We start from the raw sequence: 17,645 nt of genomic DNA, 5'->3' as shown, positions 1-17,645 counted from the left end.
AGGTGGTTGTGGCTTCTGTTTTTGTGGTTTTTGTGTTTTTGCTGTTGAAGGAAAGAGGAGTTGGTGGAATAAATCAGTTGTTAGTCTGCGCTCGTCCCGTGTAGTTCTCTTTCTCTTGTCCCGTCCATTTTTTGCGCAGTTATTTTTTGTTCTCATAAAGCATTACAAGCAGGAAAGAGAAGAAAAGGGCCCCACCTGCGCGCAGAGCTGGAACTCTGAGATTTGTTAGAGTTGTGTGCAGCTTAAAAAATAATGAGTAGGCGCAACATGTAGCTGCATGTATAATTTTCCGATGTGTTTCAACATATATTTCGCATTTTCTGACAAATGACGAGATACCTCTTTGGTGTCAGTTTACGCGTCATTGAAGTGAGAAGTGTATATTGTGAAAGCTGCTGTGTGCGCGGTCGCGCGGGCATCTTGAACTTCTTCCACATGCGAGGTGCCTCAAAGGGAATATGAGAGTGTACATCCAAACCGCAGATGTGCGCCAGCCCCTGACCTGCTTTCACTTTTGCTTCCACCTTGCTTTAGAAGTCCCGGAATACGAAGCTCAGCCCTCATTGTTTGGGCGTTTTCGAGCTTTATACAGCCGTTTTCTTTGGCTGTGACAGATCAGAAGAGCCTCTTCAACTATTTGGCTGTGACAAATCGGAAGAGCCTCTTCAACGACTCTCATGCGGTCACTGTTTGGTCACAAAGGAAAAGAGCGCATACTTTACAAGGGTGTAAAGGGGAGACGAGACACTGGCGCTGAATATCAACTGCAGTTGTTATTGTTGGCATTTCAGGAAAAAATATTCAGGGGTTACTTTGGCTTTCTAAAGCGCTGCAAGGCGAAAGCCTTTCCTGGCGCACTGTTTGACATTGACTGCGAGACTGTTTGTGCTGTACTAGTGCTTTATTTGACTACACACACTTTGACTACACATTACAACTGCACACTCTGACTGCTTCTTTAGCACGACTCTCTCTCTGTTTCGATGAGTTAGGTTATATCCATGGCTTTGTCCGCAGTAATGAGGTATGTAATGTGGTCACCAACGGACGCCTTTCGTCCCCTGTCGGAGCGGACGACAACTGTTTTATTAGTTGTCGTGTGCTCCAAAGGGGGCGTCAGACATCCGTGGGTGACCTCATTACTTCGAATCCACGCACTATGACGTCATAACCATTTCGACCAACCGAAAAGTGTGACACCTGTGCTCACAACCTTCTGACGACAACGCCTTAATATACCTAAATTTTTAAAAACATGAAGGAAAACAAAGCCTGATAGACAGACATCTGTATAGAATCACGAAAACAACCAATGTGACTTTGCTCCTGACAGGAAACGTAAATCCTTGCTAGAAGTAGTGCTATGGAAGGTGCGCTGACACAGCGCTCTTTTAGGCTCACGATATTTTCGGCCTAAATGATTTCTCGCTAACAACTGAAGATTTTATTGCTGACACTTCGGTAAAGATACCTGAATTATCAAAAACAAAAACAACAACAAGATGAAGAACCAAAAGAGTGAAGATGGGTTATCCACTGTTTAGTACTAGCAACATATGTTTTCCTACGCTTGTCGCTAGTGTCTTTAGTTGTGAGCTGCTCTTTTTGGTGGAGCGCTTGATGGTAAGCAGCTTTTGAAGCGTATAAAAAAAGAAAATGTTGTTTTCACGATTTCTTGACTTACGTAATGAAGAGTACTTTAAGGAATTTAAAATGCGTCGGAATAAGTTAAACAAGGATTTAAAAAAGGCGAAGTCACTTTTTTATCGTCTAAAGTTTTCCTCAGCGCATAACACTAGAAGGCATCAATAAACTCATTGGTAGGCAGCAACAACCTCTTTATTCGGAATGCAAATAAACGGAGTTCGTCATAGCGGTGTCTCTCTCACTAAAAAACTCAACGCGCATTTTTTAAATGTAGGAAATTCCACTTCGTGCAATCTTCCCACACCTGTAAAATCAATCTATTATTTCTGCTCCCACCACGTGTAAATTCGATATTTTTATCTCTGACATGTGACGATGAAATTGTCTCCATTAATACTCCATTCGCTGCTGGCCCAGACGGCATTACTCCACTTGCACTAAAAGCTTCTACTTCGTTTATTGGCATTCCTCTTGTACGTATGGTAATCTAATGCTTCGTGCAGGAGAGTTCCCGGAAAAAAACGAAGTCCGCCCGTGTTACAGTAATTTTCAAAGGTGGCAATAAAAATGACCGCAATAGCTACCGCCCTATTTCCATCCTATCTTTGTTTTCTAAAGTTGCTGAGAGATTGATCTTCACGAAGGTATACAAATTTCTACAATTTATTAATACCGTTGGCAAGGAGCAATATGGATTTCAGTCTGGAAAATCCACGCACGCACGCACCTTTGCTCAAAATAAAAAATAGTCTGATTCATAATATTGAACATGATATTTTTACTATTGGCGTATTTCTTGACTTTTCCAATTCCCTTAAGAAAAAATCTGATGACTTTCTTTAAAAAGTCTAGTGACTTTTGATATGAGGATCTTATGCCTTTCTACTGACATTCTGGTGATTTTCCTAATGAATTCCTAATGGCTTTCAAAAACGAATTGGCCACCGTGGTTCTAGTGTGGTCTTAATGTATGCTTTTTTGACGATTTTTTCTTGACTCTCTCATGTGGTACCTGCCGTTGCAAAACCCGATTCAAATATGGGGATCAGTAATGCAAAATAACAGGCAAAATAAAAAAGGAGAGCAAATACAAAAAAAAATCAAAGAAGACTGCTGGCCTGCAAAAAGGAATTCGAACTGCCGACCTTAGGCACCCTACCTAACCACGCTAAAGACTACACCACGCCACGAGATTTTTTTTTCTTTCATGGTATTTATTTACATGGTTTTGTATAGAAAGCACATATATGCATGTGTGTGTGTGTATACACACACACACACATGTATATATGTGCTTTCTATACAAAACCATGTAAATAAATACCATGAAAGAAAAAAAAATCTCATGGCGTGGTGTAGTGGGTATACACACACGCACGCGCACGCGCACGTACACGCACACAAACACACACACAACTTTTTACAGAGCACCTTGGTAGGCGCTGCGTCGCAGAAACATAATAGTAACATATAACTAAAAGGCCGGTAAGGATATACAGCGCATCAGGCGAGGAAACCAATCCGGTACAAAGTCCAATTTTTCGTAAATGTCCGTTACCTGCTGCAACATTGGGCTAAAGTGAATTCTTGGCGAAACAACCGGTTCAACGTTGCGGTCTTGCATGCGCGTTTTCCAACGGTTATGAAGTCCAATCAGAAGAATCATATCATAGGGGTTCGAGTTAGGTTGGGAAACAACAAGGTAGTGCACACTGTAGGAATTTAGAAGAAAATCTTTCTGTAGCGTCCTCTGCAACACATCCCAAAACAAAATCGTGTCTGTGCAGTCTATAAAACAATGTTCAATTGTGTCAGGCATATTGCACAATCGACAGTTTACAGAAGACACAAAAATGTTTTTCCTGTCGAGCCACGTCTTGACAGGTAGAGTTTCAGTGTGTAATTTGTAGAAAAATGTTTTCGTGCAAGAAGAAATTTGCATTTTACGCATTCGCTTTAAAAAATCATGTCCAAATCGTCATCATCATCATCATCATCAAACATCATCATCAAATGAATCGCTCCAAAAGTTCTGGCCAATGGTTTGGTTCATGGGGCACAACTCCACCTCTGTACTCTGGCATAGAATGGTCTTGTGTGCCTCCTAAATATCTTGGTGTTCCACTTCATGCCTACAAATCCAGTGCCCACTACTGGAGAGAGCGAGGTCCGGCTGTTGAGTGTTATGCTCAGACGTTTGTACCGCATCGCCTCTCAATTTTAAGGCGGAAGCCTTTAGGAACGCCAACGTGAACGCCGGCCAGCAAAGGGTGGCGGGGTGCTCTGCGCATATGCAGGGTGAGAACGCATCGCGCGCTGATGCGCAACAAGCCAAACAGCCCCGATGGAGGCCACAGTGCAAGCCCCGCATCGGCCAAGAAGAAATTATCGTGGTGCTCAAGCCACGCGACACCATTGACCTAAAGGCTACCTTAGGTCCTGGCGAAGCCGGCGCTGCTGTTCGCAGCATCCTCGGGGACGCGGCAAGTGTGGGACTTGCTGTGTGGCCCGTGTGGGACCAGAACCTTCTCGTGTGCACTCTGCAATCTGTCGAAGCTGCGGAGAAGCTGCTCCGGGACATCATGCTGCCAGTAGGAGGCCGCAAGATACTGTTCCGGGGCCACCCCAAGCTTTCCGGAGATTTCTGCAAGGGCGTCGTTACAGTCTCCCCGGACGAGACGTCCGAAACCGTGAGGAAGAAACTGAGTGAGGATCCCAATGTGATATCTGTGCGAAAACTTGGTAAAACACAGACTGCTGTGATCACCTTTGAGGGGACAAGGGTGCCGCGGACCGTGCTCTATAGTTGCGAGCGTCTCCCCGTCCGCTTCTATAAGAAAACGATCCCTGACTGCCCACGCTGTGGCACGGTGGGGCATCGGGCCGACGCCTGCCCACGGCCGCAGCCTGGGCGCTGTGAACGCTGCGGGGCTCAGGTTCCTGCTGCTCCTGACGGCGGCCCAGCAGAACATCAGTGCTCCCCGTGCTGCCTCATCTGAGGAGGCAGCCATCCCACCGGGGCGCCTGGCTGCGCGGGCAAGTACCGCAAGGTCATCAAGCCGGGACCCCCACCCGCCCCAAAGCAGAAGCAGACGCCGGGACCCAAAAAGACCCAGACGCCTAAGGCCGGACCCAAGCAGGCTCCTGGACCCAAGCCCGAACCCAAGAAGGCCCAGTCCGGGCCGCCAAAATTTGTGCAGTCCGGGAACCCGACGAGGCCACCGGTCCTGAAAGCCGAGGATTTCCCGCCTCTGATACCGCGCCAAAATCAGGTGAGCAGTTGGAATGAGTTAGTCTCTGCGCCCACCCCCCTCCCTTAAAGGCGCATTCGACAACGTCAAACACCAAGTAATCCTGGACCACCTCAGTAACACCAACTGTGGCCACAAAACATTCAACTACATAAAACAATTTCTTACAGACCGTCAAGCCTACATACGCATACAAGATGCGGAACACGGGCCATACACCATCGGCTCGAGGGGAACACCTCAAGGCGCGGTCCTGTCTCCCCTCCTCTTCAATTTGGCAATGCTTCATCTTCCCTCCAAATTGTCCTCTTTGCCCGGGATACATCACGCTCTTTATGCGGATGACATTACAATCTGGGCCACGCAGGGTAACCTGGGCCACATGGAATCCTGCCTGCAAGCAGCGGCGACCCTAGTCGACGACTACGCGGCCTACTGCGGACTCCAGTGCGCCCCGTCTAAATCAGAATTTGTGCACATACGTCCCTCCCCTCGGGACACAACACCGCTTTGCATAAGTCTCCCCTCGGGACCGATCCGGGAGTCCAAGGAGATCCGCGTCCTTGGTCTCTTTATACACCACCAACGCAGAGTCGACACCACCCTAGCCAAACTTCGCACGGTGGGAGACCAGGTGGGCCGCATGGTCCGCCGGGTCTCCAACAAGCGGGGCGGATTACGAAGCAAGGATGCACTGCGGCTTGCCCATGCTTTCGTAACGAGTAGAATCCTCTACTCAACCCCCTACTTGCACCTGCGCAAACATGATGATGACCAACTAGAGGTCATCCACCGGAAAGTCATCAAGCGGGCTCTCGACCTCCCGGTCACCACGTCCAACCAGCGACTTCTGGCCTTGGGCGTGGTGAACACATTTCGGGAGCTTCGAGAGGCCCACTTAGGCAACCAATACACCCGTCTTGCACAGACCACGTCCGGTCGCCGCCTCTTGGACCGGCTACACATCAAACATGACTACCATATTGAGGAAAGGGAGAGAGTGCCAGAACCCTGGAGACGCGCCCTCCGGGTCCGACCCCTTCCCCGCAACATGTCCAGAGAAGACCATAGCGGTCATCGCCAGGCGCTCGCGGAAGCGTTGGCGCGATACTATGGTAACCAACAACATGTGTATTACGTGGACATTGCCGGCCCACACCACGGGGTGTGGTACACGGCCGCAGTCGTACACAACACAAACACAGTCAATGGGCTCACTTTCAAAGCCTACAGCGCAACACACGCGGAGGAGATTGCCATTGCTCTTGCTCTCACTACTCCCAAGTCGAAACACATCATCACGGACTCGCGAGGGGCCTGTCGGAACTACGAGTTGGGCTGGGCTCCCCCGCTTGCCTGGCGCATACTGGAATATAGCTGTCGATCTGAAGATCCAACTCCACGCAACCTGATTTGGGCCCCCGGTCACCAGGGACTCCAGGGAAACGAACAGGCTGATCAGGCCGCCCGCGCACTCTCTCCCCGCGCTATCTCCCTGTCCTTGGAAGGGTACTCCCAATCAGACAATCCGGCCATTACATTCAAACAAATCACCGATTACTACAAGGAGGAGCACCGGCGCTACCCGGCCCCTTGTAAGGGTCTGGATCGCGCTGACGAGCGCCTCCTCATCAAAATTCTTACTAACACTGTACTGTGCCCGGCGGTGCTTAAACATTTCAATACATCCTTTGATGGCGCGTGCCAGTTCTGTGGGGAGGTGGCTGACATCTTCCACATGGTTTGGGCGTGTCAGTCAAACCCATCTATCCCCCCCAACCCCAACCCCACCAGAGAGGACTGGGAGGCGGCCCTGCTCGGCTGTCAGGACCTAAAGACCCAAAAGGCCTTGGTTCACCGGACGCGGGCGGCGTTGCTTGCCAATGGGGCCCCGGAATAGGGGCTCCACCTAGTATTGTTAGGGGAAAGGGCCAATAGGGCCTACCCCAATCACCTCTCTGTAAATATTTATTGCATTATAAATGTTTTTCACCACCACCACCTCCCCCACCGAATCCGCCCTACAGCGGCAGGTAGAGGAGCTCAGGCGCCAAAATCAAATTCTCGCTCGTAAAATTCAAGAATTAGAAGCTAAGCAGGCCGGGCGGTCCGAGCCCATGCAGAACGCTGAGCCCGAGGATAGCGATGACGGGTCCTCAGTATCATCTTGCCTAACTTGCATCCAGCAGCAGTGGCACCGCAGGACCTACTATCCGTGCCCTAAAAACATCACCTTAATTTACAGGAGCCGATTGCGTACATCTGCCCCGGATGAGCTACCGCAGAATGACTGGCGATCGGAAACGTGGCTGGGAAACTGGCTGCTAACATCGACGTAGCTCGTGACGTCACCGCCCAACAGCTATAAAAGCAGCTTGCCACCGGGGATCTGCTTCACAAGCATTCAGCAGCAGTGGCACCGCAGGACCTACTATCCGTGCCCTAAAAACATCACCTTAATTTACAGGAGCCGATTGCGTACATCTGCCCCGGATGAGCTACCGCAGAATGACTGGCGATCGGAAACGTGGCTGGGAAACTGGCTGCTAACATCGACGTAGCTCGTGACGTCACCGCCCAACAGCTATAAAAGCAGCTTGCCACCGGGGATCTGCTTCACAAGCATTCAGCAGCAGTGGCACCGCAGTGAAGCCACATACAAGAAAAAGGCAGAAACTGCAAAAAAAGCATGGAAATGCCCAACATGCAAAACAGCTAAGGCTCGAAGCAACCATAGTGGCAAGAAAACAAGCGAGGAACCGGAAATGAATCTTGGAAGTGAAATTACAGATGTTCGTCTCGTGCTCACAGAAGTACTTGAGATCAAATCGAAAATCGACGCACTAGGAGAGATAAAGGCCACTGTGGATGGTATTGAGCAGTTTATGCAGGAAATGTCCACAAAATACGACGAAGTTTTGTCGAAAATGAAGCAACAGGATGCAGATATATCTGCCCTCGGAAAGCGAGTGGAAAAACTCGAGGTTCTGGTAGCAGAACAAGAAAACCAGGAATTAAGGCAACAAGTTAACATCACCTTAATTTACAGGTTGGTTTTTTTTTTCCTCCTTTTCCCCTTGAAATGCAACTTTAGCTATTTTTTTTCTGGTAGCCGCTGCTGCTGACTGCTCGGTCTGTCGTGACAAGTGAAAAATGGCTGACACATGTCTTGCATGCAACGAGCAGTTTTCTGAGGATGAAGCGTTTCTGACATGCTCAGAGTGTTGTTATGTGTATCATCTTGGCACATGTTCTGGGGTAAGTGAAGCCACATACAAGAAAAAGGCAGAAACTGCAAAAAAAGCATGGAAATGCCCAACATGCAAAACAGCTAAGGCTCGAAGCAACCATAGTGGCAAGAAAACAAGCGAGGAACCGGAAATGAATCTTGGAAGTGAAATTACAGATGTTCGTCTCGTGCTCACAGAAGTACTTGAGATCAAATCGAAAATCGACGCACTAGGAGAGATAAAGGCCACTGTGGATGGTATTGAGCAGTTTATGCAGGAAATGTCCACAAAATACGACGAAGTTTTGTCGAAAATGAAGCAACAGGATGCAGATATATCTGCCCTCGGAAAGCGAGTGGAAAAACTCGAGGTTCTGGTAGCAGAACAAGAAAACCAGGAATTAAGGCAACAAGTTAACGAACTAGAGCAGTACAGCAGACGCCAAAATTTAGAAATACTTGGGCTGCCCCATCATGAAAATGAAAACCTACTGGAAAAGCTTAATGTCTTGGCCACTGATCTCGAACTTCCGCTGCTTTCCGAGGCAGATGTTGAGGCTGTTCATCGATTGCCCTCACGGTCTATCAAGGAGAGCACTAACAACGCGAGTGCTAGTAGTGACAGTGAGGTCGGGGAGAGTTTTAAGAAGGTTACACCTGTTCTTGTACGCTTCCTATCCCGTTCAACCAGAGACGCATGGCTTGCAAAAAAGGGACAGCTAAAGGAAGCGAAATCTAAAATCTTCTTCAATGAAAACCTGACAGCACAGAACAAGGCGCTCTTTTGGAAAATGAAAAAAACGGCCAAGGAAAAAGAGTATGAGTTTGCCTGGTTGAAGAATGGAAAAATGTTTGTTCGTCGTGGCCCCCGCAGCCGAGTTATCAGGATTAGGACGACTAACGATCTGGATAAGATACGTTGAGTAACAGGCCGTATGCACACCACGGTAACTGATAGCAGCACCCTTGAAAATGACAGCCTCGTTCGCATATTCTTATCATGATGCTGATTCGTTTAAACATTCCAAGCCTCTACGAGAAAAAAATCAACTTTCCTTATTCCATCTCAATGCGCAAAGCCTTCGGAATAAACAGGATTCTGTAGAAACCCTCCTAAATGCACTAGACCATAAATTTGAATTTTTAGCTTTCACTGAAACTTGGTTTACCAATGATTATGATGTCATACAATTTCCAGGATACAAATGCGCATCAGTTTCACGGAGTAATAAGAGAGGGGGAGGTGTGGCCATTTATGTAATGAACCACCTAAACTATGTCACCATTGAAGATTTCTGTGTCATAGATCAGCACTTTGAGTGTGTCATGTTAAAATGTGTTGGTACCATATTTGCCGTTATATACAGGCCGCCTTCTGGATCACAGGCAATGTTTTTAGTATTTCTTGAAAATATGTTAGAACAGTGCATGCAGTTTAAGTCGCCTGTAGTTATTTGTGGTGATTTCAATATCGATCTCTTATTGCCTGAATCTAATCAGCAAAGGATGCTTGATATTTTTTTCTCGTTTGGTTGTGAAAATGTGATACATATGCCAACTAGAGTGACTGATATGTGCCGTACTTTACTAGATGTGTGCTTCACAAGCTACAAAAAGGATGATGTGCAAGCAGGTGTACTGATAGCTGATGTTAGTGACCATTTGCCGATTTTCCTGTCATTTAAACCATACTTTACAACACAGAGTCATTCCAAAATCAGTGCACCGATTACATATAGAATCATTAATGAAGCAAAGACCACAATATTTAGACACTTAGTAGCAGAAACAAGTTGGGCAGAGGTTTTTCAACTATCTGACCCCGTTACAGCATATGACGTCTTTATTAAAAAAGTTACCGAGCTCTATAATCAAGCCTTTCCTACAGTGCAATTCAAAAAGTGCAAAAAAGCCAGAAAACCATGGATAAATGCTGAACTTCTGAAAAGAATTATAAATCGTGACAGACTATTTGCCTCTTTTATCAGAACGAAAAATATAGACAGTTTGATTGAGTATAAACGAATTCGTAACAAGTTAAGCTCTGATATTAAAAAAGCCAGGACCAGTTATTACGAACATAAGTTTACTGATATCTGCAACAACCCTAAACAGGTATGGAATACCGTAAACAAGCTAATGTCCAAAAATGAAAGAGACGGCATCTCTGAACTTGTTATAAATGGTGTGCCTTACACAGGGGCATCGCTTGCTGACAAACTTAATGAGCATTTTCTCATATCAGGGGCTTCAAGTAAATCTCAGGCAAGTAACTGTGATTTTACATCGTATCTCACATCCAACATCGAAAGCTCAATGTTCATGTTTCCAACTACAGAATTGGAAATCTGCACAGTAATCAAAAACTTAAAAAGTAGCAGTGCATGTGGTGCTGATGATATTAAAGTTCAACCTATAAAATCCGTTAGTCACATGATTAGTGAGCCACTTACGCATATATGCAACCTTATTTTGAGTAGCGGAATATTTCCAGACAAACTAAAAATTGCAAAAGTCTCCGTCATACACAAGGGAGGCGATAGAAATGATATAAATAACTATAGGCCAATTTCGGTACTACCAGTCCTCTCGAAAGTAATTGAACAGGTTATAAACATCAGACTACTAAACTTCTGCAAGCGAAACGATATCATCGCAGAACAGCAATATGGATTTCAGAAAGAGAAATCTACTGAAATGGCGCTAATAAAAATTAAGGATAAGATAATAGACAATTTTGAGCAGAAAATATATACAATAGGTGTTTTTCTTGACTTTAGGAAAGCATTCGATTCTATCAAGCACCCGATATTGTTATACAAGTTATATAAATATGGCATTAGAGGAACGGCTCTCACATTAATAAAGAATTACCTCTCAAATCGTCAACAGTACACGAACATCCCGAATGCAAAGTCCAGCTTAGGTCTGATACATTATGGAGTTCCGCAAGGATCAATCCTTGGGCCGCTGTTATTTCTTCTGTATATAAATGATGTAATTAACGTGCCCTCTACACCAGAAATAGTACTGTACGCTGACGATACCAATGTATTCTTCTGCGGACAAGATCTGGAAGCCCTCCAAGTAGAAACCAATATATGGCTGCAAAACTTATCCACATGGCTCCGCACTAACGAACTGCAGTTAAACACTAAAAAAACTAAGTACATTATATTCCGCGCACGTAACAAGTGCATTAAACAAGAAATACTGATTCAATTTTGTGATGAATCTATTGAACGTGCAATATCTCATAAATTTCTTGGCGTCATATTTCACGAACATCTCGACTGGTCCCCTCACATTGAAAAAGTTCGCACAGGTATCTCTAGGTCCATTGGTATCATGTATAAATTAAAGGACCTTTTGCCTATGTGGCTAAAGAAACAACTATACTACACACTGGTACATTCGCGTTTCCACTATTGTCTTCTTGTTTGGGGCACAGCACCTAAAACAAGCATAGAAAACATATACTTATTACAAAAGAAATTTCTGCGACTAATGGATAATGCACCATACCTTAGCCACACTGCCCCATTGTTTAGGAAACACCAATTGCTTACACTGTGGAATGTTATAAACAAAAAGATAGCGTTAGCCACTTACCAACAAATGCATTCTGATCCTGCCGCCTTTTCTCATAAGTATCTCACGAAACCACACAGCTACAACATACGGCACATAAGTTATAATAAGGAAAAAATACGTACTAACTACGGCGCCCAGAAACTTAGCTACAGAATTTCCAGTTTTTTAAACGATCACCATCCTGCTGTAAACATTATTCAAGAAAGCAAATCATTGAAAGCTTTCAAAAATTGCATCACCATGTATCTGTTGTCACTCCAGGCATAACCACTTCTTTTTTTCTTTTTTATTCTGTTGTCTCTCATAGTACTTCTCCAACTGTAGATAAATGTTTAAGATGAAATTACTGCAGTTCACTGTTAACCAATCCTTTCTGTATTTCCATTTCGTTTTTATGTCTATTTTACTCGCTGAATGTCTTGTGCTCTCGAATGGGAGCAAGAAGGGCGTGGACTCTTTGTCAGGCATCCTTTTGCCTTTTAGTCTGCGCCCTAGGCAGCTGTACCATTGAGTTGTCTAAATAAACACTTTGACTTTGAACTAGCGTCTCGCGGCAAACCGCGGACACGGTGGTCGATTCGGCCCCTGCGGGCGCTGGCCGCTTCGAGGCCCTGGAGCGTAAAGCCGAGCAGTTGGAGGAGCGGGTGGCAGCGCTCCCGAACCAAATTATGATTGCGGTCCGCGAGTCCTTTCAGGACATGTTCAAGTCCGCATTTGCTGCAATGCTTCCCGACATTGCGGCCCAGGTGACTGACTCTGTCCTTAAGGCGGTGCAACCCTGGGTCAGCTCCCAAATTAAAAAATTTCTCTCCTGCGACTCCCCACAGCTAAAACGTAAAATAGCTCCTCGACAGGCAGCGGAAGAAAGCGGTTCCGGCCCGATAGCCGCGGCGTTGATGCAGCCCTTACCTGGGGCTGCGTCGGCCCCCGAACGGAGTGGCTACCCAGCACCGTAAAATAAAAACATCAATATGGCTGGCAAACCTTCTCAGAAAGCTAAAAAATTAGACCAATTCGAAATCATTCAATGGAACTGCAGGGGTTTTAGAGCCTACAAAAAACGGTCACATCTCCAGCTCTACCTGCAGTCCCTTGGTGACATGCCGGCGCTTCTTGCTTTGCAAGAGCCCGGCAATGATGCTAAATTATAGCTCGTTTCAAGGGGGCTCCTCGACCTGCATCCTGGTGCATAAAGCATACACCGCGATTCAGGTCGATCTTGATCTAGAGACTGAGCAGGAATACACCATGGTGAGGGTTCTGCCTCTCAGGCGCCGCGACCCGTCAATACATGTACTTAATGTGTATTGCCCCCCGCATAAGCCACGTGTTACTTTCTGCGAAATTTTCTATCGTGCTCTCAAATCGGCTAACAATGAACCCCTGGTGATCATTGGGGATTTCAACGCACCCAATCTACACTGGGGCTATCACTTCGAGAAAGCCAGGGGACGCAAGCTGGCGGAGCTCATCTCCACCCTTCGTCTTACGTTGCTCACGGATCCGTCTTGCCCCACACGTGTGGGCAACTCGGTCACCCGTGACACGTGTCCTGACTTATCTCTGGTTAGGGACACTACAAACGCCACATGGGAGAACCTGGGGGATACCCTAGGCAGCGACCACTGCCTTCTCCGCATCACGCTTTTGGCGAAGGCAGCCCGTAAAAAAGGGGGACAGGCAAAATAACCAATTGGCAGCAATTTCGAACTCAGGACATCCCTCCCGTACTATTCTCCGACGGCTATGCGGAGTGGGCAACACAGGTCACCAACATACAGAAACAACACACGCAAACACTGCACACCAGCGACGAGATCCCCGCAGTGGACAATCACCTCCTGCATCTGTGGGAGGCGCGCCGGAGCTTAACAAAACGGTGGAAGAAACACAAGACGAATCGCAAGCTTAGAGCTCGCATTACACAACTTACGGAGCAAGCTGCGGCATATGCCGCCCAGCTAACAGACACCAATTGGATAGAACGCTGCAACTCGGCAGCGCGTCAGATGAGCTCGAAGGGGACTTGGCGTCTCTTACGCAGCCTCATCGACCCTTCTCAAACGAAATGGGACACGCAAAAACAGCTCCGGCGGGCTCTGCACGGGTACCAAGGTACGACGGCGCAACTTGCGGTCACTTTGTGCGACAGGTATCTCTGCCGCACAAATGACCCGGTTGGGCCCGAGTACACGTACTCCGGCAAGCCAAATCAGGATTTAGACGCCCCTTTTGAGTTGCATGACCTTAAGGCGGCCCTGGCTAAAATGCGTCGAGGTGGGGCACCGGGTCGGGATCGCATAACAGTGAAACTTTTGGCGAACCTCTCCGACTCTGCATACCTCCACTTGCTACAATACATAAATCAGATCTGGGATGGGTGTCCACTCCCATCCGAATGGAAAACATCGCTTGTAACGTTCATCCCCAAAGCAGGTAAAGCCGTTACTACGGACAACTTAAGACCCATCTCAATGACCTCGTGTGTGGGAAAACTCATGGAGACGATGGTTCGGGATCGCCTCTCTCCATACATGGAGGGTAAGGGCCTCTTTGCAGACACTATGTTCGGGTTCCGCCCGCACATGTCTGTACAGGATGTCCTACTCCAACTACACAGGGACATAATACGACCCACAGCCATGCAACAAAACGACAAGGCCATTCTCGCCCTCGATCTTAAGGGGGCGTTTGACAATGTTAAACATGCCACCATACTCTCTAACTTGAACACCACTAACTGCGGGGCGAAGGCCTTCGCCTATGTCAGAGACTTCCTCTCTGCGCGTCAGGCACTCCGCCGGATCGCAGGACGAGGAATACGGCCCGTACTCTATGGGTACACGAGGTACACCACAGGGGGCGGTGTTATCACCGCTCCTTTTCAACATCGCCATGATGCACCTGCCCGGCCGACTAGCTCAGGTAGAGGGCATAAAACACGCACTCTACGCAGACGATATTACAATCTGGACCACCGAGGGGAGCCTTGGGGAGATGGAGGACCGCCTTCAACAGGCCGCCTCCATAGTCGATGCATATGCTGCCGACTGTGGTCTCCAATGTGCTCCCGCCAAATCAGAGCTTCTACACGTCAGGACAAACCACAAGGACAACACGTCTCTACACATATCTCTGTCGGGCGGTCCCATAAGAGAAGTGGCAGAGCTCCGGATCCTGGGTCTTTTCATCGATAACAAACTTAAGCCGGACTCTACTATAGCAAAACTCAAGAGCATAGATGAACAGGTAGGGCGCATGATCCACCGTGTTTCCAACAAGCGGGGTGGTCTGCGGGGCAGGGACGCGCTACGGCTCGCCCATGCCTTCGTGACCAGCCGGATCCTCTACGCCGTGCCGTACCTACGCACCACCAAACAACAAGACGAGCGCATTGACGCCATCATCAGGAAGGCAACAAAGCGAGCATTGGACCTCCCGGTGGTTACCTCCAACACCAAACTGAAGGCGTTGGGAGTGGTAAACTCCTATAAAGAGTTGCGGGAGGCCCACCTCGTGAACCAATATACGCGGCTATCGCAGACGGTTCCTGGGCGCCGCCTGCTAAACCGCTTACACATCCAACACAGATGCACATCCAACACAGATGCATACCAGAGGGGACGGCGAACATCCGGTGCTGTGGCGCCACATGCTCTTGGTCGCTCCGCTCCCTCGTAACATGGACATGGCTTCACATGAAGGCAGACGACAAGCGCGGGTTCGCACGCTTGAGAGGCAGTATGGATATAGAGAGGGCGTTTACTACGTGGACATCACAGGGCCGTCGCCCACGGGATTCTTCACGGCTGCCGTAGTCGGATATAGAGAGGGCGTTTACTACGTGGACATCACAGGGCCGTCGCCCACGGGATTCTTCACGGCTGCCGTAGTCCACCGGGGAATGAATGTCGATGGCCTATCTTTTCGGGCCCCAAATTCGACGCGAGCGGAGGAAGTCGCAATAGCTCTCGCTGCCGCCGATCCAAAATCGAGAACAGTTATCACGTACTCTCGCCGGGCCTGTGAACATTATCTTGCAGGCGAAATATCCCCTCTTGCCTCCCAAATTCTAAGACGCGCTCCCGTCGATCCAACTCGCACAAAAGTGATCTGGGCTCCTGGCCACCAGGGTCTACGAGACAATGAGGCCGCTGATGCGGCCGCCCGAGCGCTCACACACCGGGCTCCTCATACTAGCTCTCCTGGCTCAGAAGCTCATAAACCGCTTCTGCGGTTCCGCGAAATCCTAATTCATTATTGCGACAGCCACCGTCTCTACCCAGTACCTGCCAAGGGGCTGAGTAAGGCGGAGGAGCGAACTCTGCGGCGCCTGCAGACAGGAACTCTTCTCTGTCCTGCCATAGCAAAACACTTCGATCCGAACACAGATGGGCGCTGCCCGCACTGTGGAGAGATCTGCGATATCTTTCACATGGTGTGGGCATGTACTCGGAATCCTCACCTTCCCCCTTCCCCCACCCCCACCCGAGAGGCATGGGAGACTGCCCTCCTCAACTGCTCCACACTGGAGTCTCAAATGGCTCTAGTAAAGCGGGCGCGAGACGGGGCCTCGTCATGCGGTGTCCCGGACTAAGGATACCGACCATGTAGCAGGGTTTCTTGACCCTCAAACTCGCTTTGTAAATAAAAGTTTTTCACCACCACCACCACCTTTAATGCCTCATCGTTGTAAGCAGGAGCTGTCGACAGAAATGTCACACTTTTCAATTGGTCGAAACGGTCGTGACGTCACAGTGCGCGAATTTCAAACGGGGCCAATTGTACTTTGCCTACTAACCATGCAACCAATTAAAGGGATCGTTTAGTGATGCTCCAAGTAAGTTTGACTTAGTTTAATTAATTTTCTACTTAACCAATCAGTCAAACCTTTCTAGTCAGACCAGATAAATAAATAAAACCCAGTAAGAAATTTGCCGAGCTTGCGAATCGAACCCCGGTCTCCGGAGCGCGAGTCGAGCACGCTACCACTCCGCCCTCCACGTGCGCCCTCTTCCCGCGAACATGAACCGTGAGGACCATAATGGCCGGCGCCTGGCGCGGGCGGAAGCCCTGGCCCGCCACTATGGATCGAAACCCGGCGTATTCTACGTGGATGCCTCCGGCCCCCACCATGGGGGATGGTTCACGGCCGCAGTCGTCCACGAATCCAAAACAGTGAACGGCTGTAAGGAGATAGCGCCACCCAGCGGCGTTCGTGAGGAAAAGAAGAAAAAGCACGAGGAGCGCGTGCGGAGGGGAACGCGGGGCAAGTCGAACAGGATTACGTGGCAGAGAAGAGAAGAGCGCGGTGGGCGACGGACGTGGACGAGTTCTGCTGGCTCCCCGAGTTCCGGGCTTGGGCCTTAGCCGCAGACGTCCGGGCCACCAGACCTGGACATCCATCGTCGAGAGCCTCAACCACCAGGCCCAGGCGCTACTCTTCTCCGTCCATCCGTCAGCTGCTCTACATAGGCCGCTTCGGGCGCCTACGTGACTTTTCCGGGATACCAGACCTGGAAACCGTGCCGGGAGCCCACGAACGCTGCCGCTGCGGTAGCCTTGCATCGGCGTTTGGAACGCCAAGAGACTCCTTGACTACCCGACACGCAGCCAGTCCTCGCCGCTCGTTGCTCAAATAAGACAAGTAGTGTGAACTTTCCTCTTTGACTCTTTTTCCTGCATTTATCATAAGCACTTTGTTCTGTTCCCCCGTGTGTTCTTCCCGTGTATTGTTGCGTTGTTCTCTTGTTCCTTTCCTTTCTTTTCGCTCACATTGTAATTGGTTTCCTTTCCGTTAAAAACCGCCTCGTTTATTGTTTGTACTTTGGTGTTTATTGAAAATAAGACCTGCAATCTCACAGAGTCCTCACAACGGCCTTACTTTCCGAGCCCGTGACATAACACACGCGGAGGAGGTCGCC

General features: G+C 48.4%; 2 protein-coding genes across 2 annotated transcripts in view; both read left to right on the top strand.

The window, feature by feature from the left end:
• The window catches only part of LOC149360505 (sodium-coupled monocarboxylate transporter 2-like), a 169,378-nt gene that overhangs the window by 14,988 nt on the left and 136,745 nt on the right, over nucleotides 1-17,645 (top strand). The window lies entirely within an intron of this gene.
• On the top strand, nucleotides 7,962-9,856 carry LOC149360508 (uncharacterized). Its single transcript, XM_089572359.1, has one exon. The coding sequence runs from the start codon at nucleotides 8,052-8,054 to the stop codon at nucleotides 9,048-9,050; it is 999 nt and encodes a 332-aa protein (XP_089428485.1). The 5' UTR covers nucleotides 7,962-8,051; the 3' UTR covers nucleotides 9,051-9,856.

Source organism: Amblyomma mixtum, chromosome 2 (assembly GCF_055824585.1).
Source record: "Amblyomma mixtum isolate Tamu chromosome 2, ASM5582458v1, whole genome shotgun sequence".
NCBI classification, from domain to species: Eukaryota; Metazoa; Arthropoda; class Arachnida; order Ixodida; family Ixodidae; genus Amblyomma; species Amblyomma mixtum.
This window is presented reverse-complemented; position numbering and strand designations above follow the sequence as displayed.